Source organism: Macaca nemestrina, chromosome 15 (assembly GCF_043159975.1).
Source record: "Macaca nemestrina isolate mMacNem1 chromosome 15, mMacNem.hap1, whole genome shotgun sequence".
Lineage (NCBI taxonomy): Eukaryota > Metazoa > Chordata > Mammalia > Primates > Cercopithecidae > Macaca > Macaca nemestrina.
In genome coordinates, this window is record NC_092139.1 from 33,993,023 (window position 1) to 34,020,758 (window position 27,736).

At 46.5% G+C, this 27,736-nt stretch overlaps 1 protein-coding gene across 2 annotated transcripts; it reads right to left on the bottom strand.

The window, feature by feature from the left end:
* On the bottom strand, positions 1 to 27,518 carry LOC105496132 (TBC1 domain family member 20). Of its 2 annotated transcripts, none has more exons than XM_011766255.3 (8): positions 27,323 to 27,518; positions 11,817 to 12,002; positions 8,978 to 9,058; positions 5,770 to 5,956; positions 5,500 to 5,601; positions 4,168 to 4,309; positions 2,926 to 3,113; positions 1 to 2,658 (listed from the first exon to the last, which is right to left on the bottom strand). In XM_011766255.3, the coding sequence occupies exons 1-8, from the start codon at positions 27,390 to 27,392 to the stop codon at positions 2,403 to 2,405; spliced, it is 1,212 nt and encodes a 403-aa protein (XP_011764557.1). In that variant the 5' UTR covers positions 27,393 to 27,518; the 3' UTR covers positions 1 to 2,402. The 2 variants fall into 2 exon arrangements, with proteins under 2 accessions (XP_011764557.1, XP_011764558.1); XM_011766256.3 differs by lacking the exon at positions 27,323 to 27,518 and adding an exon at positions 26,361 to 26,383.
* Positions 27,519 to 27,736: the final 218 nt, after the last annotated feature.

A 27,736-nucleotide genomic window follows, 5' to 3' on the forward strand; every position in this document is an offset into this window, starting at 1 on the left:
TGATTAGTAACCACATATGGCTATTTATTTGATACAGGGCTCTGTACAAAATATTTACACATATTCTTTACAGAATAAGTAAACCACCTGAAGGTAATTAGATAATGCTTTCTTCTCAATGACAGGGAGAATCCTGGTGTCAGCAAAGTTACAAAACAGATAAACATGATCCTTCCGAGGCCACAACTCAAGCAAATGCCACTTGCTTCCTAGGATCTGAAAAGCTGTGGCCTTGGGACCCTGGTCACATGAACCTCTTTTCCTCAACCCCATCAATTCCTTCAGTATTTACAAACAGGTTTGAGTGCTTGTGGAAGGAGGGGCAGCTGCTGCCGCCCACTGAAATGATGACAAGAGGGCCAGCTTGCTGTGGGAGAGCACTGGGAATATATGCCGCATCATCACCTCTGGAAGAATTTCCTTTGCCCTGATAAATACACCACTTTCTAAATTAATCCATCTACATTAGGCTTACCCCAAGGTGGGGCTCCTGCCATGGACAATGATCCATCACTTTGAGCTTTTTTTTGGTTTTAAAGTGCGTAGTGGCTGGGCGTGGTGGCTCACGCCTGTAATCCCAGCACTTTGGGAGAACGAGACGGGCATATCACTTGAGGTCAGGAGTTTGAGACCAGCCTGGCCAATGTGGTGAAACCCCATCTCTACTAAAAATACAAAAATTAGCCAGGCATGGTAGCAGATGCCTGTAGTCCCAGCTACTCAGGAAGCTGAGGCAGGGAGAACTGCTTGAACCCGGGAGACGGAGGGTGCAGTAAGCCGAGATTGCACCACTGCACTCCAGCCTGGGCAACAGAGACTCCATCTCAGAAAAAAGAAAATAATAATAAAATAAATAAAAATAAAGTGCTTAGTGTAACTCAGTGGACAGGGCTCCCAGCTGCTCTGGCTCGCCAGCTGCCTGGCATGTGGGACACCCTCCACCCTGCACACAACAGGCATGCAAGGAGAGCATGGAGGTCTGGATATGGTGGGGTGGAGTGCTTCTGGTGTGTTCACTTTAAGAAAACACCTGCCAAGAGAGATCAGTGCCCAGGAAAGACCAGGAAAATACAAGTACATGGCTGCTTCATACCATATACCCCAATTCTTTAAAGCAGCAAAAGGCACTTTTTTTTTTTTCAGGCCAGAGTTAATCTAAAACAAACCTGGCTTTGCTTAGAGGGAAGCTGTCCCGGAAGGACTGAGTGATGCCTCTTGTTCCCTAAGGCCTGGAGAGTCTTTGGAGAAGCTTGGGCAGGGAAGTTGGCTGTTCCAGGCTCCTGCCAAGCTCTTCAGGCTCCATTTGTTCCTTTCTGGGTGCCAGCAAGTTTCCAATGACATTTCCAACCAGGTGGGAGAGACCAGTTGACGAGACAAATCAGACCCAAAAAACGACGCTAAGGTAGTGAATGGGCGCCTATGTGGGAGTAGTATGATTTGAGGAAAACAGGAAGAAAAACTGGTCAGAAAGTGGCACTTTGGAAGTGGAAAGCTGTTTGCAAATAGCAACTCTGTCTAAAGTGAAATGTTAATCAAGTAGAAAATAAAATTCAGGATCTTAGAAGCTCATCCTTCTGATGAGAACTATTTTTTTTTTCTGTGAAGGAACTATTATTACTTTAAAAGTGAAGGTAATTTACATATGGGGTGTATATATTCTAAAAATAGTAACAAAAGTACTTTTTATAAGCAATGTTTTGTGGCTTGTAGAAGAAAACAGGGAGGAAAAAAAAAAAAAAGGCAGGCAAAACTAGTCTAGGTCTAGGCCCTAAAAATGAGCATTCCTTCCCACTTGACTGGAAATGCCCATGCAATCTCTAGGCGGAAAATAAGTAGGATTTAACAAGTAACCTAGTTCCCTTCTGTCTCTGATTTCGGAGCTGCTAGTAAGAGGGGCCGATCATGCTCCCAGACGAGTCCTTTGGCCTCTTGTTCTCAATCTCAAGCCTGACTCCTTCAGCAGCAGCCCCTCCTCCTGTGTTCATTGGATGCGGGCAGACCAGGAGCAGTGAAGAGGGCATCCCGTGCTCCAGCTCACTTTCTACGGGGTAACTAGGAGGTTCCCGGTAACTAGGGCAGCCCAGACCCAGCAGGTTGCAAAGGCAGCTGGAAGCTTCAGAAACCCACTTCCTCCACCACCACAGGAGGTGGCAGAGAGCCCATCCAAAAGCCCACTGGGAGGGGCATAAGATTCTGTGCCAGGCCCCCAAGTGCCCTCTGTGTCAGGTAGGCTCTCCTATTGGCCTCTGAAGTAAAGGCAAACACCAACAGGCAGGGCAGGGTGGCAGGAATAGAAAACTCTAGACAGAAACCCTTTTAATAAAGGAAATTCCACCCCTCCCAATCCTTCCATGGAAGGGTGAGACCTTAATGTGATGTAAGAGGAAGATCTTCTCTGGCTTTCAGGGAAACAGCTGCAGCTGAAACTTAGGGGCCCACTCCAGGGCACTTTTCACCACAGCCAGTGCGGCCGCTCCAAGTGCCACCGTCAGCCCCATCACTGCCAATTTCACAAAGCGGTTGGTCCTTGGTTTGGTCAGGACATCTTTTGTTCGATCTTCAGGCCGCAGAAGTCCCCGAAACCGCTGCCGCAGCACCATATCAGGCCTCTGCTGGGCTGATGCCAGCTCAAAGTCCTTGAAGGTAGAGGCTGCCGTCCTGCAGGGGAAAGAGACAGAAGGAAGGAAGTGGTATGAAAGAAGAGGAGAAAAGAAAAACTACACCACATAGGCGGCGGGCAGAGCCTTTCATTGCTGGGAAAGCTCTTCTTGATAAAGACCCATATGTCTACAGTGGGGATTCCACTGGCCTAAGCTCAATCTCTGGAAACATGCCCCAATCCTGTCCCACCAGACACAAACCTTCCCTCACTTAGCTGCTCATTTACAGCCACCCCCACTCAACCAGCATCCCAGCCTTGCTCACCTCTCGGCTTGCTGTTGGGCGGCGGCCTCCCGAGCAAGTTCGGATGGGGGAAACTGAACAAAAAGGTCCCCTGCTCTGCTGATCAGTGTCTCATAGGGCAAGTCCTGAGGGATCTGGGACAACAGGTGGTGAACCGAGGCCATGTCACAGTCACAGTCCAGGACTTCCTGCTCGCGATACAACACAATCTGTGGGGAGGTAGTAAAGCCTTGCGGTCAGAGGCCAGACACACGGGCCTGGGCCGCCTGCATTCCATTATCCTTGGAGATGAATTTAAACTGGTTACAGACAGGACTCAGCCCAAATGTTCAGCAAACTCTTGTATCCATCAAGGAAGTAATAACATATATACTCTCAGCGCTACTCCTACTGTCTGGCCCTTCCTGCGAACTCCCACCACGTGACATGAAAGGCTGACCAGTTACAATCTGAGTCCTTCAGGTACACTGGGCTGCTCAGGTGTCCCTTTAAATCTTGAAAGAAATGAAGGAGATTCTTTTAGAAGAAAGGAGAAGAATACTGGGAGATTCCTGGAGCTCCAGCATAGAAGACATGGTTCAAAACAGTAGAAAGAACAGTCTTGCTCCCTTTAAGCATCTTCCTTCTGACTTTTGGTCCACAAACCCACGGATGCTCAAGGGACCAGTGGCCACTGAAAGACTTCCCTGAACTCCCATCTCCACCCCATCCCTCAGGCCCTTCTCCCTGAACTCCCATCTCCACGCCATCCCTCAGGCCCTTGTCCCTGAACTCCCATCTCCACGCCATCCCTCAGGCCCTTCTCCCTGAACTCCCATCTCCACGCCATCCCTCAGGCCCTTCTACTAACTGGAGCCCCCACCCTCCACCAAAAGCCACTCCCTTGTCTATCATGACACCAGATCTCTTCTTAAATCTGGAGTTGGCAGCTTGTACTACTACTTCCCTAATTGTGTTCATCAGCTGAATATATGTTCCAGGCAATGTCAATAGGAACCCTGACAATTCACAATGCAGATTAGTGTTTTAAAGGTTCAGAAGAGCCATGCAGCAAAAAAATCTGATTTTGTTTACCCAGCATTTCACAACTATTTTTTTTGTGACACCCCCATTAATATTGCATAGAATGGTGTCCAGGCACACCAGCCTCAAAAGTGCTGTCTTTTGCATCTTTCCATAATCCCCAGGTTTCCCTTCAGGGAAAATGACCACAGTGGGATGGGTGATGGTGAATCTAGTTGCTGGCTCGTGGCCTGTACCTACCACGGCTGCAAAGTAAATGGGCATCAGTGGGTGGCAGGCCAGGAAGAAGTCATATAACCGCACGACGTGCCTGAAGTCAGACAGGACATGCCCAAACCAGGTGATGAGCCAGCTGAGGGCAAAGATGGTCCCCACCTCAGCACTAAAAACAAAGGAAAGCCAGGTGTCAGATCCTGTGGGCCATCCAGTCCCTCTCTCTGGGCCTTCTTTGTCCTCAGTGCTGGTGAGAAGGAAGCATTAAGGAATAGAATTTCTGGAAAATTCAGCTACCAAGGAATTCAGCATCTTCTCCTCAGAAAATACTTAATACAAAGTCTTCAAGGTGTACCATGACACTAACACCACAACAGGGTCCTGGCTGCTTTATCTCACTGGGTGCTCTCCTAATGGCCAACAAATGTCAACTACAGGAATGAGAAGCAGTTGTTTTCAGAGAACTACACCATGATTCTCCTTCTGAGTAAGTCTTACCCTTGTGGGGGGCACAGGTACATATTCCCAGGCCTGAAAACATGACCGCATTAATTTTTCAATTAACATGAGACAAATGAAATATCTTAAGATGTAGCTGCCAGGCGCGGTGACTCACGCCTATAATCTCAGCATTTTGGGAGGCCGAAGTGGGTGGATCACCTGAGATCGGGAGTTCGAGATCAGCCTGACCAACATGGAGAAACCCCATCTCTACTAAAAAAACAAAATTAGCCTGGTGTGGTGGCACATGCCTGTAATCCCTGCTACTTGGAAGACTGGGGCAGGAGAATCGCTTGAACCTGGAAGGTAGAGGCTGCGGTGAACTGAGATCACGCTATTATACTCCAGCCTGGGCAATGAGCAAATACTCCGTCTCAGAGAAAAAAAGGCATAGCCATTACCTTTTAAAATTTTTTTTTAAAAAGAGGCATTGGCCAAGAACACATTTCCAACTAAACAGAGAAGAAACAAAACATCACATGGGATTTGCAAAAAAATAGTTCTTCTCTTTGGTACTTAGGAAATAAAACAACCCATTGTCAGCCTTCTCCTTCTCGCCGCTGGATCCCACAGGACTTCGTGTTTCTCTTGTGGCAATCATCTCAACATCTACCTTGGCATACATACCTTATCCACCTCTCCCCACTAGATGTAAACTCAAGGGATGGGATATGTCCCCCAAAGAGCACAGTCCCCAAAAAGTGCTCCAAGAACGGAATTATCCAGATTGCTGGTGACTGGAACAACTTGGGAGAACTTAACAAATCCCCCCAAGACAACAAGGAGACTGCGCTCGGCTTATGAGGAGGGGTGTGGGTGTGTGTATGCATGCACACACAAATGCGGACACACATGTACCTCTGCATGAAGTCATGGAGCTCTGGATTCACCTGGTCAATGATGGGCATCAGATAGTTTAATATATGCTTGGTGTTGTCCATTGTTGGATCCATAAAATCCCTGGAGGGAGACAATTCAATAAGCCTGGTCACCAAACACTTAGATCAGGGCTGGGGATGGCAAGGGCTCAAGCTCCTAAAAAAAGTTGACCAGAAAATGGGCCAATGAGTTATCCCCAGGATGGCTGAGGAGTGATGCCTGTCCTCTCACGTCCTTCTGTACTGGTACCTGAGGTGGTGGGTAGATAATTTTTCTACCAGGGATGTTGCCAGCCTCTCGCCTACCACCAGCAGAAATGTGACCACAATGTCATGGTAGCCCTGGTAGTAGTGCAGCTGAGGGTTGCGCTCCAAGATGAGGAGGATGATGTCAATCAGTTCTTCCTGGAGCCCTTCTCTCTGTTCTTCTGGCATGCCTGGGGACAGGAACAGAGAGGAGATGCCTTTGAACACACCAAGCAGCCTAGTTAATAAGGAGGTCAAAGAAGGCCAGCAATGAATTTTCAGAGAAAAAAGGAAAATGAATTACAAATAATTTGGCAACGCATATCAGGATCCACTGTTGATACCACCTAGCATACAGGAAAAGGCAGCCGCTAGCTCTCCAGTGGGGGAAGCCGCAGACACCACCTTAACCAAGTCGCTGCAGTTAATACTGCTGGGACACATTATTTAACTGCAGTATTTCAACCATGGGAGCCGCAGAAGCCTCTGCCTCCCGATGCGATGCACTGACAGGGCTCAGCATCACGCCTGCAGGATTCCTATCAACAGCGCACAGACCTACATCTCGCGATGAAGAAATACCCAATACACCCAAAGTAAGAGAAATTTCACAAAAATAACTGCCCTCTCATACAGTACAAAGGAACTGTTCCAGATTAAAAATGGCTAAAGAGATATGATGACAGCATGAGAAACGCATAAATCTGTATTTCCTTCTCCAGTGAAGCACATGACTCGAAGAAATGGTGAAATGTGAGTAAAATCTGTGGATTAATTAGTTAACTATTTTTCAGTGTTGTTACTAATGTTGCTCAGTGTACTGTGATTTTGTGAGAGCCTTATATTTAGGAAATATATCCTGAAACATTTAGGGGTAAAAAGATGTCATGTTTGCAACTTAAATAGTTCAGAGAAAAAGTGTATGTCTATGTGTAAAGTGAAGGAAAGAGAGAAAGCAGCTAAAAAAGCAAATGTAGTAAAATGTGAAAACAAAACGAAATCTGGGTAAAAGGTATCTGGGGAATTCTTTGTCCTATTTTTACAACTTTTCAGTAAGTATGAAATTATATAAAAATAAAAAAATGTTAAAGTTGCATGTTTCCCTTTAAACCAAAGCAAACGTTACGGGAAAAACCGATCTTCTTGATCCAAAGATGTATTATAGCTGGAAACAGGGAAGCCTGTCTTGGGAGTTCTTTCAGAGTCCAGAGCTAGTCCTGCCAGCAGTAAAAATGCCAAGCCTTGGCCTCATGAGCCACGTTAGAAGAACGGCACATGCACAGCTTCCCCACACCATTAGCTTTTAGTTACAAACACATACTCAGAGAGAGAAAGCAGCTAATGTAAGGGCCCAAACTAAACTGGACAAAGGATTGCAGGTAAGAGCAAAGCTCACCTCTTGCCCATATTTACCCCATCCCTTCTCAAATAGAAAGCATACCCTAAAAGATAAATAAGGAAATGAAGCAAACCCAGGGCTGCTGATAGGTGAAGCAGTGAAAGGAGTGAGAGTAAAAATTAAACCCTGTGTGAATTTTCAGCAAAAGAGCAGTGAGTCAAGCCCAGAAGACCATGAATGGAAAAAGAATATGAAGCCACATGGTAAGTTCAGCCTACAGAAAGAATATCACAGATATTACATCAATGGAAGAGGAATAAAGGGTTCAGAGGGAAAACAGGCTACCTAGGAAAAAATGGGGGCCAGGCACGGTGGCTCTCGCCTGTAATCCCAGCACTTTGGGAGGCCGAGGTACGTGGATCACCTAAGGTCAGGAGTTCGAGACCAGACTGGCCAACATGGTGAAACCCCCTCTCTATTAAAAACACACACACACAAAATTAGCCGGGCGCGGTGGCAGGCACCTGTTATCCCAGCTACTTGGGAGGCTGACGCAGGAGAACTGCTTGAACCTGGGAGGCGGAGGTTATAGTGAGCTGAGACAGTGCCATTGCACTCCAGCCTTGGCAACAAGAGTGAAACTCTGGCCGGGCGCGGTGGCTCAAGCCTGTAATCCCAGCACTTTGGGAGGCCGAGACGGGCGGATCACGAGGTCAGGAGTTCGAGACCATCCTGGCTAACACGGTGAAACCCCGTCTCTACTGAAAAATACAAAAAACTAGCCGGGCAAGGTGGCGGGCGCCTGTAGTCCCGGCTACTCGGGAGGCTGAGGCAGGAGAATGGTGTAAAAACCCGGGAGGCAGAGCTTGCAGTGAGCTGAGATCCGACCACTGCACTCCAGCCTGGGCGACACAGCGAGACTCCATCTCAAAAAAAAAAAAAAAGAGTGAAACTCTGTCTTTTTTTAAAAAAAAAAAAAAGGGAGGCATCTGTCCTATGTGATCTCATCCAAACCAGCAGGCTAGGAAAAGGGAATGGACCGTGGGCATGTGCTTTTATCAAAACCACGCTGGCAGACTACTGCTACCTGGGGATTGCAAAAGTCTGTCCAGGAAGCAGGAATGCCAGCAGGAAAGCAGCCCCTTCAACAACAAAAGCCAGGCCAGAGCACAGTCCAGAAGAGGGAGGCAGTGAGCTCAGAGGCTCCTGTTCCCTTTAGCAATTCTCCTTTCTTCACAACCTAAAGGTGGAGTTGCCAGAGGAAGAAAAATAGGTCATCCATGCGACATTTGTTGCCCAGTTCCCTTCACTGTGAAAACTGAGACAACGGTCCTTCTTTTCTTTCTTCCAGAAATGAAGAGCTAATTTTAGGAATATATTCTCTTTTTTTTGTTTTCTTTGTATTTATTTATGTTTTATCTATCGCTGCTGAACAAATTAAGGAATATACTCTTACACAAACAGGGACTGGCCTCTCTTCCCTCTAAGGAATCTTATATATGTATGCGCAAGATATCATTATTTTTAAACCTAATTAAGATATTAATCATTCTTGTTGGTGCCCAATTCCACACCAATCTGCTCTTAAACACCAGACTGATGGCTCTAACAATTCTTATTAACTCCTTTTTGTGGCTTCAAGGAAAAACAAACCCTCTTCTCTCATTCACCACCTCTAGGCCAGGAGAAATTATTTTTGGTTCAGGCTTTCACAGTGGGGGTCTGAAAGTGACCAGGCAACAAAAGGATGACTCAGCAAAAGGAGAGTTCTGAAGGTCCCTGAGGAGGCAGGGTCCAGCATACTAGGTCACATGGTATGACCTGGGACAGATACAGTCTTTCCAAATGTGGCAGGACCGCGAGAGCTTCTCACCAGGAGGGAACCGCCGCAACGACCGCCGGACATCCAGCAACACTTGTTGGTAGTCCTTGCTCATCTGCCGTAGGTTCTTCCCTATTGAGGGAAAAGGAATGTTACTGCAGGAATGTCCAAGAAGCCAGACCAGAAGCAAAACATTCTAGGATGACGCAAAAGGCCTAGAGGACACATGTCAGCTTTCTCCCAAAGAGTAGGATATGACTCAAGATACAACATTTGGCAGGGAATCCCTAGTTTAGTTCCAAACATTATGTTTCCTGCAAGTCACAATGACCCTAAGAGAAGGGAGCACAGACTTCCCAGGAGGTAATACAATGGGGTGAGAAGGAGAACAAAGATGTAAGGAGAACAGGCGCCTCGTGCAGAAGGCCACTGCACATCACTGGGAACTGCTCTGAATTTCAAAGTCCACAGCTACAAAATGAGGATATTCCCTTCCAAGGATCAAATAAAATCATGAATGTGGGAACAATACACCACTGAAAAAAACCCTAACACCTATAAAGTTGTGGGAGCACTAAGCTGTTTAGAAAGGTATACTGAGACTCACACAAAGAACCACCTAACATCTCTTGACCCAGCAATTCTAAAACTAAGACGCTGCGAAGACGAGACAGTCCTTGTGTTCAGCTGGTACGTCCAATACAGTGTGAAAGTAAGGAGGCAGTCTCTAGCTGTTATATATATAACAAGTGTACATTTTCCCCAAACAAACCAAGTGCTGTATAATAAGCATACATTTCCCTCGCAACCCAAATCAAAAGCTAGTAAGGCTGGGCAACACTTCCTCACATGCAGGCTTCATGGTATAAAAAGATGAGGGAAGTTTGGAACCTGGTAGAACACCATCTCAGGATTCAGGGTGTGAATATGGCACTGCCTTAGCCTTCCAACAAAAAGCTGACTGCTCTGAAGCAGCCAATTCCAAGGATAGTAACAAGTGGCAACTCGACACCTACTGGGTGACATCATGACACTGTGAACTTTTTGGTGGCAGAAGTCCTGTTTCAATCACCTCCAGTACCTGGCACACAATCATAGCACAACTAATATTTGCCAACTGAATGAAAGAATCCTCAGCAGTTGGCATTTTGCCATGATGGCAGGAAAGCTACAAGGTGAGCTCACTGTGAATGGCCAGCAGGGTGGATTCACTGTTCTGCAGGACTTTTCTTTACTATTTTGAACTGCATTCCAAGGAACTCTTTTTACTACATAGGCCTTGCATATTAGTTAGGTAACTCTTTTCACAGAATTACAGGATTTTACAACTCCAAAGGATCTCAGTATTTCCAAATAAAAAGAGAGTGTTTTCTTTTTTTTGAGAGTGTCTCACTCTGTCGCCCAGGCTGGAGTACACTGGCACAATCTCGGCTCATTGCAACTTCCACCTCCCGGGTTCAAGCGATTCTCCTGCCTCAGCTTCCCTAGTAGCTGGAATTACAGGCGTGCGCCATCACACCCAGCTAATTTTTGTATTTTTACTAGAGACGGGGTTTCACCATGTTGGCCAGGCTGGTCTCGAACTCCTAACCTCAAGTGATTCACTTGCCTCAGCCTCCCAAAATGCTATAATTATAGGCGTGAGCCAATGTGTCTGGACAAAAGAGGGTGTTTTTGTGTGTGTTTAATTTTACTTTACTTTTAGAGATGGAATCTTGCCATGTTGCCCAGGCTGGCCTCAAACTCCTGGGCTCAAATAATCCTGCCTCAGCCTCCCAAGCAACTAAGACTACAGCGGTGCACCACCACGTCTGGCTAACTTTTAACTTTTTGTAGACAGGGTTTTGCAATGTTGCCCATGCTGGCTTCAAATTTCCAGTCTCAAGTGATCCTCCTGCCTCAGCTTCCAACAGTGCTGGAATTACAGGTGTGAGCCACTTTGCCCAGCCACAAAATATGCTTTTTTTTTTGAGACGGAGTCTCGCTCTGTCACCCAGGCTGGAGGGCAGTGGTGCAATCTTAGCTCGCTGCAACCTCCACCTCCTGGGTTCAAGCAATTCTCTGCCTCAGCCTCCCGAGTAGCTGGGATTACAGGCACCCACCACCATACCTGGCTAATTTTTGTATTTTTTTTTTTTTTTTTTAGTAGAGACGGGGTTTCACCCTCTTGACCAGGCTGGTCTTGAACTTCTGACCTCAAGATCCACCCGCCTCGGCCTCCCAAAGTGCTGGGATTACAGGCGTGAGCCACAGCGCCCAGCCCAAAATATGCATTTTTAAAAGATACTTGCCAAGCAAGTATGTAGAACAAAGCATATACATTTTTAATAAACTCACTTGCCTAGGCGATATTTTAATCCCTAATAAAAAAAGAACTTGGCTGGGCGTGGTAGCTCACTCCTGTAATCCCCGCACTTTGGGAGGCCGAGGCAGGCGAATCACTTGAGGTCAGGAATTCGAGCCTGATCAACATGGCAAAACCCCGTCTCTACTAAAAATACAAAAATTAGCCAGGGGTGGTAGTGCACATCTATAATCCCAGCTACTAGGAAGGCTGAGGCAGGAGAATTGCTTGAACCCAGGGGGCAGAGGTTGCAGTGAGCTGAGATTGTGCCATTGCACTCCAGCCTGGGCAACAGAGCGAGATTCCGTCTTAAAAATAAATAAATAAGTAAAATAAAAGCAAAAAAAGAACTCATCCCACTTTTGAATTAAATTCTACTTATTGGTTTGGCCTTATTTTCAGAGTGGGCCCAGGCATTTCCCAAAACACTCTAGATTTATTCATATACCCTTGGTTTGAAAGGACCATAAAAATTAAAGATCCTGGACTTCTTTTCTCCCTGTCTCCTAGATACACTCCCCTCACAGCCTCCCCGACTCCCCTTACCTGATATAGGAGGTGGGTCATTGGCATTGACATTGAGGAGCTTGGGCCACACTTTTCGTCTGATCTCATCAGTCAGGAGCCCTCCTTCACTGATAGCCATGCGTCTAAGGGCAGCCACATCAGTGGGATCACTGTTCAGAGCCTGGTGTATCTCTGCCACTTTCTTTTTCCTTTTGGCGTTAAAGTCTGAAAATAACGATAGGGAAGAATTAGGCGTATATTCAGCACGTGCATGTTTTCTGCCTAGGACTCAATCTCCTTTTTGATGTGAGGTACAGGTAGTATCCCCTCTAAGCTCTAAGACTGCCTGCTGGCATAAAGGCTCATAGCCACATGTACTGTCATTTCAGGCCCAGTCTACTGGCCCTCATGGGGGAGGCTTGGAGAGCCCATTATAAAACAGATTTTAAATCGCCAAAAAAGGAAGTCTCTTTTTATAGGTCTGAACCAAAAATCATAGGCACAGACTGGAAATAATTATTAGTTGTTGTTTTTAAGAGACAGTGTCGGCTGGGTGTGGTGGCTCACGCCTGTAATCCCAGAACTTTGGGAGGCCGAGGCAGGCGGATCACAAGGTCAGGAGTTTGAGACCAGCCTGGTCAATATGGTGAACCCCCGTCTCTAATAAAAATACAAAAATTAGCTGGGCATGGTGGTGCTCACCTGTAGTCCCAGCTACTCAGAAGGCTAAAGCAGAAGAATAACTTAAACCCGGGAGGCAGAGGTTGCAGTGAGCCAAGATCGTGCCACTGCACTCCAGCCAGGATGACAAAAAAAAAAAAAAAAGAAGAAGAAAAATAAAGAGACAGTGTCTCTCTAAGTTGCCCAGGCTGGCCTCAAACACCTAGGCAACACTGATCCTCCCACCTCAGCCTCCCAAAGAGCTGGGACTACAGGTGCATGCCACCATGCCTGGTCCAGAAATAATTATACGTTTTTAAAATTATTTTTATTTTTGAGATGGAGTCTCGGTCTGTAGCCCAGGCTAGAGTACAGTGGCGGAATCTCAGCTCACTGCAACTCCACCTGCCGGGTCCCAGTTCAAGCAATTCTCCTGCCTCAGCCTACCAAGTAGCTCAGATTTCAGGCATGCACCACCATGCCTAGCAATATTTTTGTATTTTTAGTAGAGATGGGCTTTCACCATGTTGGCCAGGGTGGTCTTGAACTCCTGACCTTGTGATCCTCCTGCCTCAGTCTCCCAAAGTGCTGGGATTACAGGTGTGAGCCACCATGCCCAGCCTATACGTACATTTTTTTTTTTTTTTTTTTTTGAGATGGAGTCTTGGTCTGTCACCAGGCTGGAGAGCAGCGGCACAATCTCAGCTCACTGCAACCTCTGCCTCCTGGGTTCAAGTGATTCTCCTGCCTCAGCCTCCCAATACATTTAAAAAAAAAAACAGGTAAGCCAGGCTGGGCGCGGTGACTCATGCCTGTAATCCCAGCACTTTGGGAGGCCGAGGTGGGTGGATCACCTGAGGTCAGGAGTTTGAGACCAGCCTGGCCAACATGGTGAAACCTCGTCTCTACTAAAAATACAAAAAAAATTAGCTGGGCATGGTGGCCTGCGCCTGTAATCCCAGCTAGTCGGAAGGCTGAGACAGGAGAATCGCTTGAACCCGGGAGGCGGAGGTTGCAGTGAGCCAAGATTGCGCCACTCCACTCCAGCCTGAAACAGAGTGAGACTCTGTCTCAAAAAAAAAAAAAAAAAAAAAAAAAGATAAGTGAAAAAAGAGATGTGTTAAAATCAGACAGATCTTGGTTCACATCCTGGGTCTGCCACTTATCTGATCCATAATCTTGGGCAGATGACTTCCCTGCTCTGGGCCTCTGGACCGACACCCTCTTGTCAGGATAGTTACCATGGTACACAGTAGACACTTATTAAATTTTAGTTCCTCTCCTCACTCTGAAACAACACGTATTTTACAAATCAACCTACAGATATTTAATTAGTACGTAATATGCAAAGCACTAAGGAGATATACTGTGTAAGTAACAAGCAAGGAATTACAATTATAATAAATGCTCAGTAAATTCAGGCATATCTAGCAGTTAGTGTCAATGTTTTCATAAAAGAATGTCTGTTCATTCTTAATTCCCAAACTTCACAGAGCATATACATCTCTTACTGTAACAATTTTTTCCTGTTGTTTAGATAGGAAAAATGCATGTCACCAAAACTCAGTACTACATTGAAAACAAAACCACATGAAAAAGTCTCCTGTTACACGTTACTACAACTGGTAAAAACATTAGAATCACATAGAGATTTTTTTTTTTTTTTTTGAGATGGAGTCTTACTCTGTCGCCCAGGCTGGAGTGTAGTGGTGCAATCTCAGCTCACTACAACCTCCCTGTCCCAGGTTCAAGTGATTTTCCTGCCTCAGCCTCCCGGGTAGCTGGAATTACAGGCATGCACCACCACGCTCGGCTAATTTTTTTTTTTTTTTTGATGGGGTTTCACCATGTTGGCCAGGGTGGTCTCGAACTCCTGACCTCAAGTGATCCACCTGCCTCAGCCTCCCAAAGTTCTGAGATTACAGGTGTGAGCCACCATGCCCGGCCAACACAGAGATGTTTTCAAAACCAGAGTGTCAAAGGGTACTTGGGTTTCCAGTGTGGCTGGTGGGGTGAGGGGCTGTGACACTGCATACAAAGGAACTGTTTCTTAAAAACCATAATAAGTAATGTTTTAAGCTTCTTACATCCTTATGCGATAGTCTGTTACTCATAGGCATTTTGCCATGTTTAAACTGCTTTTTAGGGCTGGTCTCCTGTGTGGTGCTGTTTACAACTCATTCATGACAATCAGATTTCTTTGTTCCTTTTCCACTCCCACTGCTTTACTTGACTAGCCTTCCAATACATAAATAAACAAATAAATAAATAAATAACTTTTTTAGGAAATTGGTTGGGAATTTGTGGTTAGTAGCCATCATATCATTTTTCTATGTGAAATAACAGAGTATTGCTTTTTGTCCTTTTGGCTAAGATCAGGGGAGATGATAAAGGAGTAAAAGGCTCTGAGAGTTTGCATACAGAATGTCTGCTTTTAGGGACGGCTTGCTGAAGTTTAAATGGATGATGCCTGTATTTCGGTTCTTTCTGGTTGTCGGTACCATTGAGAAAATATGTCAAAAACACAAGAAACATTACACGAGACAACACCAAATGTCACAAGGCAGTAGACTATAATTGTCAAAAAAGGCGCGTGCAGACAATAATGACCAAGAGCTCAGAGACTACAGTGGGTCAGGGCCAAGCTAACCTGAGAACTGTACCTTAAAAAGGAAGGGGAGCAAAACTCTCTTGACATGCTTAATTGTGATGTTTAACGGACATCCTTGCAGTGCAAGACAACCTTTTTAAAATAAATTCTCGGCCGGGGACAGTGGTTCACGTCTGTAATCCCAGTACTTTGCGGGGCCAAGGCAGGCAGATCACCTGAGGTCAGGAGTTTGAGACCAGCCTGGCCAACATGGTGAAACCCTGTCTCTACTTTAAAAATACAAAAAACTAGCAAGGCATGGTGGCGGGCGCCTGTGGTCCCAGCTAGTCAGGAGGCTGAGGCAGGAGAATCGCTTGAACCCGCAAGGTGGAGGTTATAGTGAGCCGAGATAGCGTCACTGCACTCCAGCCTGAGTGTCAGAGCAAGACTCTGTCTCAATCAATCAATCAATCAATCAATACATTCTCTCGGCTTCAGACCCACCTATCTTTGGTCTCTTAAATCCAAAGCAGCACCCATCACATCTGCCTTTTCTTCACTTTTGTCTCCCATTGCTTCCAGATACCTTCTTCCTTTTCCTGCAAAGCCCATTCTGCTGGAGTGGAAAAGTCCAACGCCTTGATACCAGGATCTTGCTCAGTCACCCAAGATGGAGTGCAGTGGCACAATCATGGCTCACTGCAGCCTCAACCATATATATATAGTTTAAATAAATCAATAAATTCTCTCAATGATGGTTCGAGCCTCACCACTTGATTAGGAGAATCAGCATAACCTGTAGGATCTTACTTGGAATTGAATTCTGTATTGTAATTTTGTTCCTGTTCATTTTTAAATTTTATTTTTGTTTCACTGGAAAGATGATGCTCAGTTTTAAATGTTAAAAGTGTACGGGCAAAAGGCCAGGTGCAGTGGCTCACACCTGTAATCCCAGCACTTTGGGAGGCCAAGGCAGGCGGATCACGAAATCAGGCGTTCAAGACCAGCCTGACCAACATGGTGAAAACCCCGTCTCTACTAAAAACACAAAAATGAGCCTGGCCTGGTGGCGCATGCCTGTAATCCCAGCTACTCAGGAGGCTGAGGCAGGAGAATCGCTTGAACCCCGGTGGTGGAGGTTGGAGTGAGCCAAGATCGCACCACTGTACTCCAGCCTGGGAGGCATAGTGAGACTCCATCTCAAAAACAAACAAACAAAAGTGTATGAGTTAAGGGAACCAGGTACAATGGCTCACGCCTATAATCCCAGTGCTGTAGAGGGCCGCAGTGTGAGAATCGCTTGAGCCCACAAGATTGAGAACAGCCTGGGCAACAAAGTGAGACCCTGTCTCTACAAAATGTACGAAAAGTTAGCCAGGCATGGTGGTCCCAGCTACTTAGGAGGCTGGGGCGAGAGGATCACTTGAGCCCAGGAGTATAAGGCTGCAGTGAGCTATGATAGCACCACTGCACTTCAGCCTAGGTGACAGAGCAAGACCCTATTATCAAGGCACTGGACTTTTCCACTCCAGCAGAATGGGCTTGGCAGGAAAAGGAGGAAGGTATCCTGGTGACCTGTCTTTAACAACAAAAACAAGGCTAGGCACGGTGGCTCATGCCTGTAATCCCAGCACTTTGGAAGGCCGAGACGGACAGATCACCTGAGATCAGGAGTTCGAGACCAGCCTGACCAACATGGAGAGACCCCATCCCTACTAAAAATACAAAATTAGCTGGACGTGGTGGCGCAGGCCGGTAATCCCAGCTACTCAGGAGGCTGAAGTAGGAGAATTGCTTGAACCCAGGGGACAGAGGTTGCGGTGAGCTAAGATTGCAGATCGCGCCATTGCACTCCAGCCTGGGCAACAAGAGCAAAACTCTGTTTCAAAACAACAACAACAACAGCCAGGCGCAGTGGCTCATGCTTGTAATCCTAGCACTGTGGGAGGCCGAGGTGGGCAGATCACCTGAGGTCGGCAGTTCGAGGCCAGCCTGACCAACATGGAGAAACCCCATCTCTACTAGAAGTACAAAAAATTATCTGGGCATGGTGGCACATGCCTGTAATCCCAGCTACTCGGGAGGCTGAGACAGGAGAATTGCTTGAACCTGGGAGGCAGAGGTTGCAGTGAGCCGAGACGATGCCATATGCCACTGCACTCTAGCCTAGGCAACAAGAGCAAAACTCCGTCTCAAAAAACAAACAAACAAAAAACAAAAACCAAAAGCAGCCAGGGACTGTGGCTCATGCCTGTAATCCTACCCTTTTTTTTTTTTTATTTTTGAGACAGAGTCTCGCCCTGTCACCCAGGCTGGAGTGCAGAGACGCAATCTCGGCTTACTGCAACCTCCACCTCCCAGGTTCAAGTGATTCTCCTGCCTCAGCCTCCTGAGTAGCTGGGATTACAGGCGCGCGCCACCATGCCTGGCTAATTTTTTCTTTTCTTTTTTGTATTTTTAGTAGAGACAGGGTTTCACCATGTTGGTCAGACTAGTCTCGAACTTCTGACTTTGTGACCCGCAAGTCTCGGCCTCCCAAAGTACTGGGATTACAGGCGTGAGCCACCACACCCAGCCTATCCCAGCACTTCAGGAGGCTGAGGCAGGTGGATCACTGAGGTCAGGAGATTTGAGACCAGCCTGGCCAACATGGTGAAACCCCATCTCTATTAAAAATACAAAAATTAGGCGTGGCGCGGTGGCTCACACCTGTAATCCCAGCACTTTGGGAGGCCAAGGCAGGCGGATCATGAGGTCAGGAGATCAAGACCATCCTGGCTATTACGGTGAAACCTCATCTTTACTAGAAAAATACAAAAAAATTAGTCAGGCGTGGTGGCAGGCACCTGTCGTCCCAGCTATTCGGGAGGCTGAGGCAGGAGAATAGCGTGAACCTGGGAGGCGGAGCTTGCAGTGAGCCGAGATCGCACCACTGCACTCCAGCCTGGGGCACAGAGCGAGACTCCATCTCAAAAAAAAAAAAAAAATTAGCTGGGCATGGTGGCAGTTACCTGTAATCTCAGCTACTCAGGAGGCTGAGGCAGGAGAATCGCTTAAACCTGGGAGGTGGGGAATGCAGTGAGCTGAGATCATGCCACTGTACTCCAGCATGAGTGAAAAGAGCAACACTCTGTCTCAAAAAAAAAAAGGCAAAAAGAACATGGATTCACCTGCTTATATAAGAAAAAAGGGGAAAAAAAAGTACAAGTTGCCTTGTTACAATAAAACTAAATGTGTATACACATAAAGGAAAGGAAGGACATTCAGGGCCTGGGATGAAGGATACAGAAGAAAGGCCAAGAGATACGGCCCTTCCATTTGACAGTAAATAGACTAATGAAAAAACATTTATGTAGTATATATTAGACGCAAGGCACCAGAGTTCATGTGAAGTGGAAGATATCACCAGAAGGTAGGGTAGATTTTAGAAAGGATTAACATCAGAAGGTACATTAGATTTTAGAAGGGACACTAAGCAGCTTCCCCAGCAATGTTCTAGTCTGAGACCACAGTCTACAAACTGTTTCCATGACAAAGCTGTACATTATTATTATTATTATTATTATTTTTTTTTTTTTTTTTGAGACAGAGTCTCGCTTAGTCGCCCAGGCTGGAGTGCAGTGGCGCGATCTCGGCTCACTGCAAGCTCCGCCTCCCGGGTTCACGCCATTCTCCTGCCTCAGCCTCCCGAGTAGCTGGGACTACAGGCGCCCGCCGCCTCGCCCGGCTAATTTTTTGCATTTTTAGTAGAGACGGGGTTTCACAGTGTTAGCCAGGATGGTCTCGATCTCCTGACCTTGTGATCCGCCCGCCTCGGCCTCCCAAAGTGCTGGGATTACAGGCGTGAGCCACCGCGCCCGGCCACATTATTATTATTATTTTATTTTTATTTATTTATTTTGCAACAGTCTTGCTTTGTATCCCAGGCTGGAGTGCAGTGGAGCAATCTTGGTTCGCTGGAACCTCTGTCTCTCGGGTTCAAATGATTCTCAGGCCTCAGCCTCCCAGGTAGCCAGGATTGTAAGCGCATGCTGCCACCACGCCTGGCTAAGTTTTTTGTGTTTTCGTAGAGATGGGGTTTCACCATGCCAGGCTGGTCTTGAACTCCTGACCTCAAGTGATCTGCCTGCCTCAGCCTCCCAAAGTGCTGGGATTATAGGCATGAGCCATCACATCCGGCCCATTATTAACATAAATTAAAGTTGGTAGTAAGTCACAGGTGAGCTACCTACGAGACCTGAAACATAAAAACCACATAAACAGAGGCACTAACTGGTTTGGAGTCATGTGCAATTGGAGGTGCAGACAGAAAGATAATACAAGTGACTTTTCACCTCGGTAAACCTGCCCTCCTGGCTTCACTGCTGTTTCCTGGTAACCTAGTACGGTGACCATTTGTTCTCGTTTGTCTGAGATCTTCCTGGTTTATACCTAGAGTACTGGCAAATTGTTCACAGCAAACCCTTTTTGTTCCCTGTACTTTCAAATATGTCCCAGTTTGGATGCCAAATTAAATGGTTACCCTACCTAGAAATCATTAAAAATAAAACCCCTTCTGGGCACGCCTGTAATCCCAGTACTTTGGGGGGCCGAGGCGGGCAGATTACCTGAGGTCTGGAGATCGAGATCAGCCTGACCAACATGTTGAAACCCTGTCTCTACTAAAAATACAAAAATCAGCCAAGTGTGGTGGTGCACGCTTGTAGTCCCAGCTACTCAGGAGGCTGAGGCAGGAGAATCGCTTGAATCCGGGAGGCAGAGGTTACAGTATGCCGAGATCGCGCCACTGTACTCCAGACTGGGCAACAGAGTGAGACTCTGTCTCATAAAATAAATAAATAAATAAATAATAAAATAAAATAGGCTGGTGGCTCATGCCTGTAATCCCAGCACTTTGGGAGGTCGAGGCAGGCGGATCACCTGAGGTCAGGTGTTCCGAGACCAGCCTGACCAACATGGCAAAACCCCATCTCTACTAAAAATACAAAATTAGCCAGGTGTAGTGGCGGGTGCCTGTAATCCCAGTTACTTGGGAGGCTGAGGCAGGAGAATCGCTTGAACCCAGGAGGTGGAGGTTACAATGAGCTGAGATCGTGCCATTGCACTCCAGCCTTGGCAACAAGAGCAAAACTCCGTCTCAAAAAAATAAATAAATAAAATAAAAATAAGGCCGGGCGCGGTGGCTCAAGCCTGTAATCCCAGCACTTTGGGAGGCCGAGACGGGCGGATCACGAGGTCAGGAGATCAAGACCATCCTGGCTAACACGGTGAAACCCCATCTCTACTAAAAAATACAAAAAACTAGCCGGGCAAGGTGGCGGGCGCCTGTAGTCCCAGCTACTCGGGAGGCTGAGGCAGGAGAATGGCGTAAACCCGGGAGGCGGAGCTTGCAGTGAGCTGAGATCCGGCCACTGCACTCCAGCCTGGGCCACAGAGCGAGACTCCATCTCAAAAAAAATAAATAAATAAAATAAAAAAAAAAAAATAAAATAAAAATAAAATAAAATAAAATAAAATAAAATAAAAAGCACTGCCGGCATGGTTTTTAGTTGAGACGGGGCTCATGCCTATAATCCCAGCACTTTAGGAAGCCAAGGTGGGCGGATTGCTTGACCCCGGTATTTGGAGAGCAACCAGCCTGCGCAACATGGCAAAATCTTGTCTCTACAAAAAATAGCTGGGTGTGACAGCGTGCACCTGTAATTCCAGCTGCTTAGGAGGCAGAGGCGGGTTGTAGTGAGGCATGATTGTGCCACTGCACTCCAGCCTGGGTGACGGTGTAAGGCTCTGTCTCAAAAATAAACAAACAAAAATCTCCAGTTTCTTCTGTCAGCATAGCACCTAGTCAATTGTTCATGAGATGTGTCAAGCTCTTGACTCAGGTGTGCCCTTCTATCCATTCATCTGCCTGCCCATTTGTCCAGTCATTCTTCAGTCTGTCACTTAATGAGTGTCTACTTGTATTAAGCACTGTACTGGGGATAAAAAAGATGAATTACTCCCTCCCGGCCCTTGAAGGGCTCACAGCAGGGACACAAACAATTATTATATATAATAGAATCTAAGGGATTGTGAAAATCCAGAGGAAAGAATGACTATTTCTTTGTTTTTTTTTTTGAGATGGAGTTACGCTCTTGTTGCCCAGGCTGGAGTGCAGTGGCACGATCTCGGTTCACCGCAACCTCCGCCTCCCGGGTTCGAGCAATTTTCCTGCCTCAGCCTCCAGAGTAGCTGGGATTACAGACATTCACCACCATGCCTGGCTAATTTTTTGTACTTTTAGTAGAGACGGGGTTTTGCCATGTTGGTCAGGCTGGTCTCGAAATCCTGACCTGAGGTGATCCACCTGCCTCGGCCTCCCAAAGTGCTGGGATTACAGCAGTGAGCTACCGTGCCCGGCCAAGAATGACTACTTCTTTTTTTTTTTTTTGAGATGGAGTCTCACTCTGCTGCCCAGGCTAGAGTGCAGTGGCCGGATCTCAGCTCACTGCAAGCTCCGCCTCCCGGGTTTACGCCATTCTCCTGCCTCAGCCTCCCGAGTAGCTGGGACTACAGGCGCCCGCCACGTTGCCCGGCTAGTTTTTTGTATTTTTTTTAGTAGAGACGGGGTTTCACCGTGTTAGCCAGGATGGTCTCGATCTCCCGACCTCGTGATCCGCCCGTCTCGGCCTCCCAAAGTGCTGGGATTACAGGCTTGAGCCACCGCGCCCAGCCCTACGAATGACTACTTCTAAAGCAGTCAGGAAAGGCTTCACCAAGAACATATTCTGGATCCTTCTTTTCCATTTTTTTTTTTTGAGATGGAGTTTCACTCTTGTTGCCCAGGCTGGAGTGCAGTGGCGCGATCTTGGCTTACTGCAACCTCCGCATCCCAGGTTCAAGCGATTCTCCTGCCTCAGCCTCCCGAGTAGCTGGGATTACAGGCACGCGCCACCATGCCTGGCTAATTTTGTATTTTTGGTAGAGATGGGATTTCTCCATGTTGGTCAGGTTGGTCTCAAACTCCCAACCTCAGGTGATCCACCCACCTTGACCTCCCAAAGTGTTAGGATTACAGGTGTGAGCCACTGCATCTGGCCCTTCTTTTTAATTTTTATTTATTTATTTAGACAGGGTCTCACTCTGTTGCCCTGGCTGGAGTACAGCGGCACGATCACAGCTCACTGCAGCCTCAACCTCTAGGGCTCAAGCGATCCTCCCACCTCAGACTTCTGCGCCACCATGCCTAATTTTAAAAAATTTTTTATAGAGGTGGGGTCTCACTATGTTGCCCAGACTGATCTTGAACTCCTGGGCTCAAGCAATCCTCCTGCCTCAACCTCCCAAAGTGATAGGATTACAGATGTGAGCCACCACACTGGGCTCTGGTACCTTCTTAAAGAAAATTTTGCCAAAGGGAAGAGTGTGTTAAGGGGAAAGTACTCCAGGCAGAAGAAAAGAGTTATATGCAAAGACCTTGTCACATGAAAGAAACACCATATCCAGGAAACAAAGAGTTCTATGACGCTGAAGTGTCAGGTAAAGGGAGAGAACAGAAGCAGGTAGCACCGCAGTAAAAGAGGCCGGGCTGCATTTATCCCGCACAGGAGCCTGGGTTTATCCTGCACTCAGGAGGAACACAGGGAGGGATTTTACTTTGGGCCTGAGGGCCATCCTTTGGAAGACCAGGCTGTATGTTTTCAAGAGGGGTCAAAAACACGCAGGAAACAGAGAAGACTTTTTATATAACATTGGTGGAGGCAAAACCTGAGAAGAATTTCCAACAAAGAGAAAAAAATCTAACATATTTAATTTTTTTTAACTTGGGAGTACCCCTGCACTTTCCACACATCACAAATTGACAGCACTTGAGCGGCAATACTGAATACTGCTTGAGGGAAGCTGACATTCAAAAATCTTGTTAACCTATTTGCTAAGAGTATGATAATTTTTCTTCAGTTTGTTTAGACATACATCCACCTCACCTCTCTTTCTAAATAAGTTATTCGGCAATCTGGGGGAAAGGAAATCTTGTATCTTGGGGGAAAAAACACTATGCAGTCAACTGAATTTCCATGAGGTTTTGGCAAACCATATGCCAGAATGTTACTTAATTCTAAACTCAAATCCTCAAATCATACCTCCCATAACTCATTTCTCTTAAGATTCTGTCCCAATTTTTTTTTTTTTTTTTTTTTTTTTTGAGGCAGGGTCTTACTCTGTTACCCAGGCTGGAGTACAGTGGCACGATCGTGGCTCACTGCAGCCTTGACCTCCTGGGCTCAAGTGATCCTCCTGCCTCAGCCTCCCAGGTAGCTGGGACCACAGACAGGCTCCATCTGGCCCAGTTACTGTGTGTGTGTGTGTGTGTGTGTGTGTGTGTGTGTGTGTGTGTGTATATATTTTTTTTTTTGGTAGAGAAAAAAAATGTTGCCGTGTGTGTGTGTGTGTGTGTATATATATATTTTTTTTTTTTGGTAGAGAAAAAAAATGTTACCCAGGCTGATCTTGAACTCCTGGATTCTAGTGATCCTCCCACCTCGATCTCCCAAAGTGCTGGGATTACAGGCATTGAGCCACCATACCTGGCCTCCAATTCTATTTTTAATACTGCATTTCAAAATTTACTTACTATTTCAAAATTTTTGGCACTCTGTGGGAACGCAACAAATACACGCAGAATATAATAAGTGATTTAGTTTATCGTTCCTCTGGAAAAAACTGGCTTGCAGTAAATGACATTATTTTTCCCATACTGTTAAGATGATGCTCACTGCAGAACTCTCTATAAACAGATCTGCAGACTCTTTGGCCTGTTTCTAAAACTACTGGTGTTTCCCAGAGTAGGATGCTGCCCCAGTGTGGATTTCGACTGCTGTTTTTTTCAGGCCCCAACACCACCTTCCTCAACCCCACACCCTAGTGAGTAAATGTCAGTGGCCGATGGAGAAAGCACTCACACGTGTGCCACTCTGACAAATACTTTATTCCAACTAAATGTATAGACTTTCACTGTGACATAAAAAGGGAAGAGGAAACAGAAAACTCAAGTGAGCAAAAGATGTATGAATACAGAGTGAGATCAACTGCTAGATGACACAGGGAGGGAGGTTAGCAGCATCTCCACTGAAAAACAAATTCACAGACATCCTGTTTATTTCCGAAAGAGAAACACCATAGAGCTATTCTTGGGATGTTCAGGAAAAGATTAAAATAAACGCCTATTATGTATTGTATTTCAAGATAAACTTTATAGATTTAGAGCAGGACACGCATTTCTGGACTTGAGAATGCCATATCTGCTTGGAATAAAAGCCCACATTTCATCTAGAGGTAGAATGTATGTCATTCTAATCTCCCTCAATCCTTTCTTCTCCAATTTCTTTATTGTCCCATTTACAAGAGAGTGCACTATTATTCCAAAGCCGAAACCTTCCAAATTCCTTTACAGTAGAGGTCTTGGCTATCATAACCATGATGGAACAAAATGACTGTCCTACAGCTGGCTGCAAAATATAAGACTGCTATAAATAAATCCCTGATGCCTGAAAAGTAATTCATTCGACAAAGGAAGATAGGTATGACTTTGGCCTACTCTTCATTAGAATGCTTATTTTTATTTATTTATTTATAAAGAGTGCAAAGCAGACTTCATTTGAGGGGTACCACAGCAACAGGTATAGAAACAACTGCAACAGGGTCTTGTAGTCAGGGAGCGAGATCAGACTCAACTCCCTAAAATGTTAATTTTAACAATGGGACACTTTAACTGAACTGTTGTTCTTAATGGTTCAGATGAAGATGACACAACCCACTACTGTCTTAAATTTCTCCCAACTCTGGCTACAGAATCCAGGTAAAGATTTCTGCCTCCTCAGAGTAACAGGCATGTCCAAAATCACCTGGATTAGGGCACTTAATATACAGGGAAGGGACAATAACAACTAAAGATGACCACTATCCATGCCTCATCTAAAAGTTTTTTCATGTATTTTTCCATATCACCAAAACAAATACTAACTTGGATCAACTAATTTATATAATGGAATCTCGTGTGAGAGTACAAAATTCCATACTGATTATTTGGTTTAAGCTTGCATTATCATAAAAGCTTTACAGTCTTTAAACTGAAGTTAAGCTCACATTAAGCAATGCTAGTCTTAAAACAATGGAGGGTTGGGGACGTTTTCTGTGGAGGGAGGGAGACAGACATCCCCCTACACCCACCCACAACTCCTGACATTGACATTGGAAATTAACTTAAAAATTTATGCCTGTAGTCCCAGCTACTCAGGAGGCTGAGGTAGGAGGATCACTTAAGTCCAGGAGTTGGGAGGTGACAGTGAGCTTTGACTGTGACACTGCACTCCAGCCCGGGTGACAGAGCAAGATCCCATCTCTCAAAAAAAAAAAAAAAAAAAAAAAAAAGCTTTAACTCCATGTCTGTACCAGAAGACCACAGCAGGAGACCACAGAGACTCTTCAGTCTGGGTAAGAGTCCTATTAAACACAAAATAAAACAAAGTAGCCTCTGTTTTTGGAGGTCTTAACTAGTAGTTTCTACAAAACAGTATCCAAATTAGCAAAAATTCTGTTAACTACCTGGAACATAAAGCAGGTTATAAAGACTTAAGAATGTTTCACCCCTATAATGGAAAAAAAACAGTCTAGTGAGTAAACCAATCTGATCATAAACGCTACAAAAGAGGGATAAGCATTAGGAACTTTGCCAACAATACTCTGATATGATTAAAAAACAAAACAGTAACAAAAACAAAAAACCTCATTTTTAAATTTGTCCCATTCATCCAGAGAAGCAAAATCAAGGAAACTAGAGGCGGTAAAGTCTTGCAACAGACACACAGTTGCACTGCCAACAGGTCACAAGACCCATGTTGCCTAGGGCATTGACTATTATGCCACTGAGGACAGACATCACACAAACACCAGTAATGAAAGGGTTACGGTGCCAAAGGGTTCAGAGCTCCATCCACTTTCATTCAGTATCAGAACATGAGAAAAAGGGAAAAAACAGAAAATGAGCCCAAATAAAATATAAAATAAAATATGAATACCAGCAGCTTCCTCAAAATACGTGGGTTGAATAACGTGTTTGGCTCTGTTATGGGTACCATCCATCAGAGGACTGGAAATGGGGAAAGTCACCTTAGTCTTCCTCAAGGAAAAAAGATTATTTAACTTGGTTCACGGTGTACATTCATAATTTTAACTGTCATGTATTTATTGAATGAAAAACATTAGAGAACATAATGTGCAACAAAAACATGAGTTCACAGAAATGGTCCAAACTAAAAGAGTATAAAAATAGAATCGCTTTGTATACAATAATTTACTCATTATTGAGATAGGGTCTCCATCTGTCACCCAGGCTGGAGTGCAATGGCGCAATCATAGAGTAGCCTCCAAGTCCTGGGTTCAAGCGATCCTCCCGCCTCAGCCTCCTGAGTCGTTGGGATCACAGGCTCGAGCCTCCACATCTGGCGTTAAAAAAAAAACTTTTTGTAGAGATGAGGCCTCGCTATGCTTCCCAGCCTGACCTCGAAATCCTGGCCTCAATCGATCCTCCAACCACGGCCTCCCAAAGCGCTGGGATTACAGGCGGGAGCCATAGCGCCAGGTCGCTTTTACACAACTAATCAACATTAAAATAGGTGGCAGAAGACAGACAGAAAGTCTATTTGTGGTTGCCAGGCTTCGTGAATACTGGGGAATGGGGAGTGCCTGCTAATGGGTAAGGGTTTCATTTCGGAATCAGACAGCGGCGATGGCTGCACAACTTTGTGAATGTGCTAAGAATCACTGAACTGTGCACCTTAAAGGGAGAATTGTATGGTAATTAAATCGGCGGTACGCGGACAGCGCGTCAATCAAGCCGGCGACAGTGAATGAAGTTCGGGAGAGCTGATTTCCCTCGGGGAGGCGGCTCCGGGAGTCTGCGAACGTGGCGGACGCCTGGGACGGGGTGGGCCTGCCAGCGCTCGGGGAGTCCCGGTCCTCTCCAGACGGAAGAAAGCCGGGGCGCGGAGCTCCCGCCCGCTCTTCTGCCTGGGGACGCTACTCTGCCGCCAGACACCCTCGGGTCAGCTCGGCACCCGCCCGAGCCCCCCCGTTCCAGGCCCTCTCCCCATCAGACGTGCCTCGGGCCCTCCGCCTCTTCCTCTCTCGCCGCCCGGAACCCCGCCGCAGCCCCCGGTCGCCAGCCCGAGCCCCTCCGGCACCGCCTCCGCCACCAGCTGCCACTGCCCCCTGGGCCGCCCTCGCAGGCCGCTCCCGGCGCCCTGGTCGGCTTCCGTACCTGCCTTCTCCGTGCCGCCGTCCCAGTGGCTGGAGTTGGGGCCGTCGCCCTGCGCACTCCGGAGGGCCATGCCCCGGGGGCCCGGGCCCCCACCCGAGCCCCGGCTGGTGGCGGAGCCGGGAGAAAACGCGGCTCCGACCGCGGGACGTAGCGCCCGCTCGGCATCGGCAGGCTCCGCTCGGTCGGCCAGCGGCGCGCAGGCGCGAAGGCGCCCCGCTGGCCCCGCCCCGCGCCGGCACGTGACCTTGCGCTACGCCTGGACGCGGAAGGAGGGCGGTGAGCGCGCTGAGCAGTTAGTTTCCTCTGCGCTGTAGACTCTACGGTGTAGAGTGTGGCGCTTTTGAACGAGTGTGCTCAAGACCGGCTGTCATTTCCTTAGCTTCTTTCATCTGTTAAATAGTATAGATGATAATA

Excerpts from the sequence above, each read along its gene's own strand:
- LOC105496132 (XM_011766255.3), bottom strand. The coding sequence starts at position 27,392 with ATGGCCCTCCGGAGTGCGCAGGGCGACGGCCCCAACTCCAGCCACTGG. Across the intron at positions 5,957-8,977 it reads GTTGCGGCGGTTCCCTCCTG|GCATGCCAGAAGAACAGAGA; the intron begins GTGAGAAGCTCT and ends TCCTGTCCCCAG. Across the intron at positions 3,114-4,167 it reads CCATTTACTTTGCAGCCGTG|ATTGTGTTGTATCGCGAGCA; the intron begins GTAGGTACAGGC and ends ACCTCCCCACAG.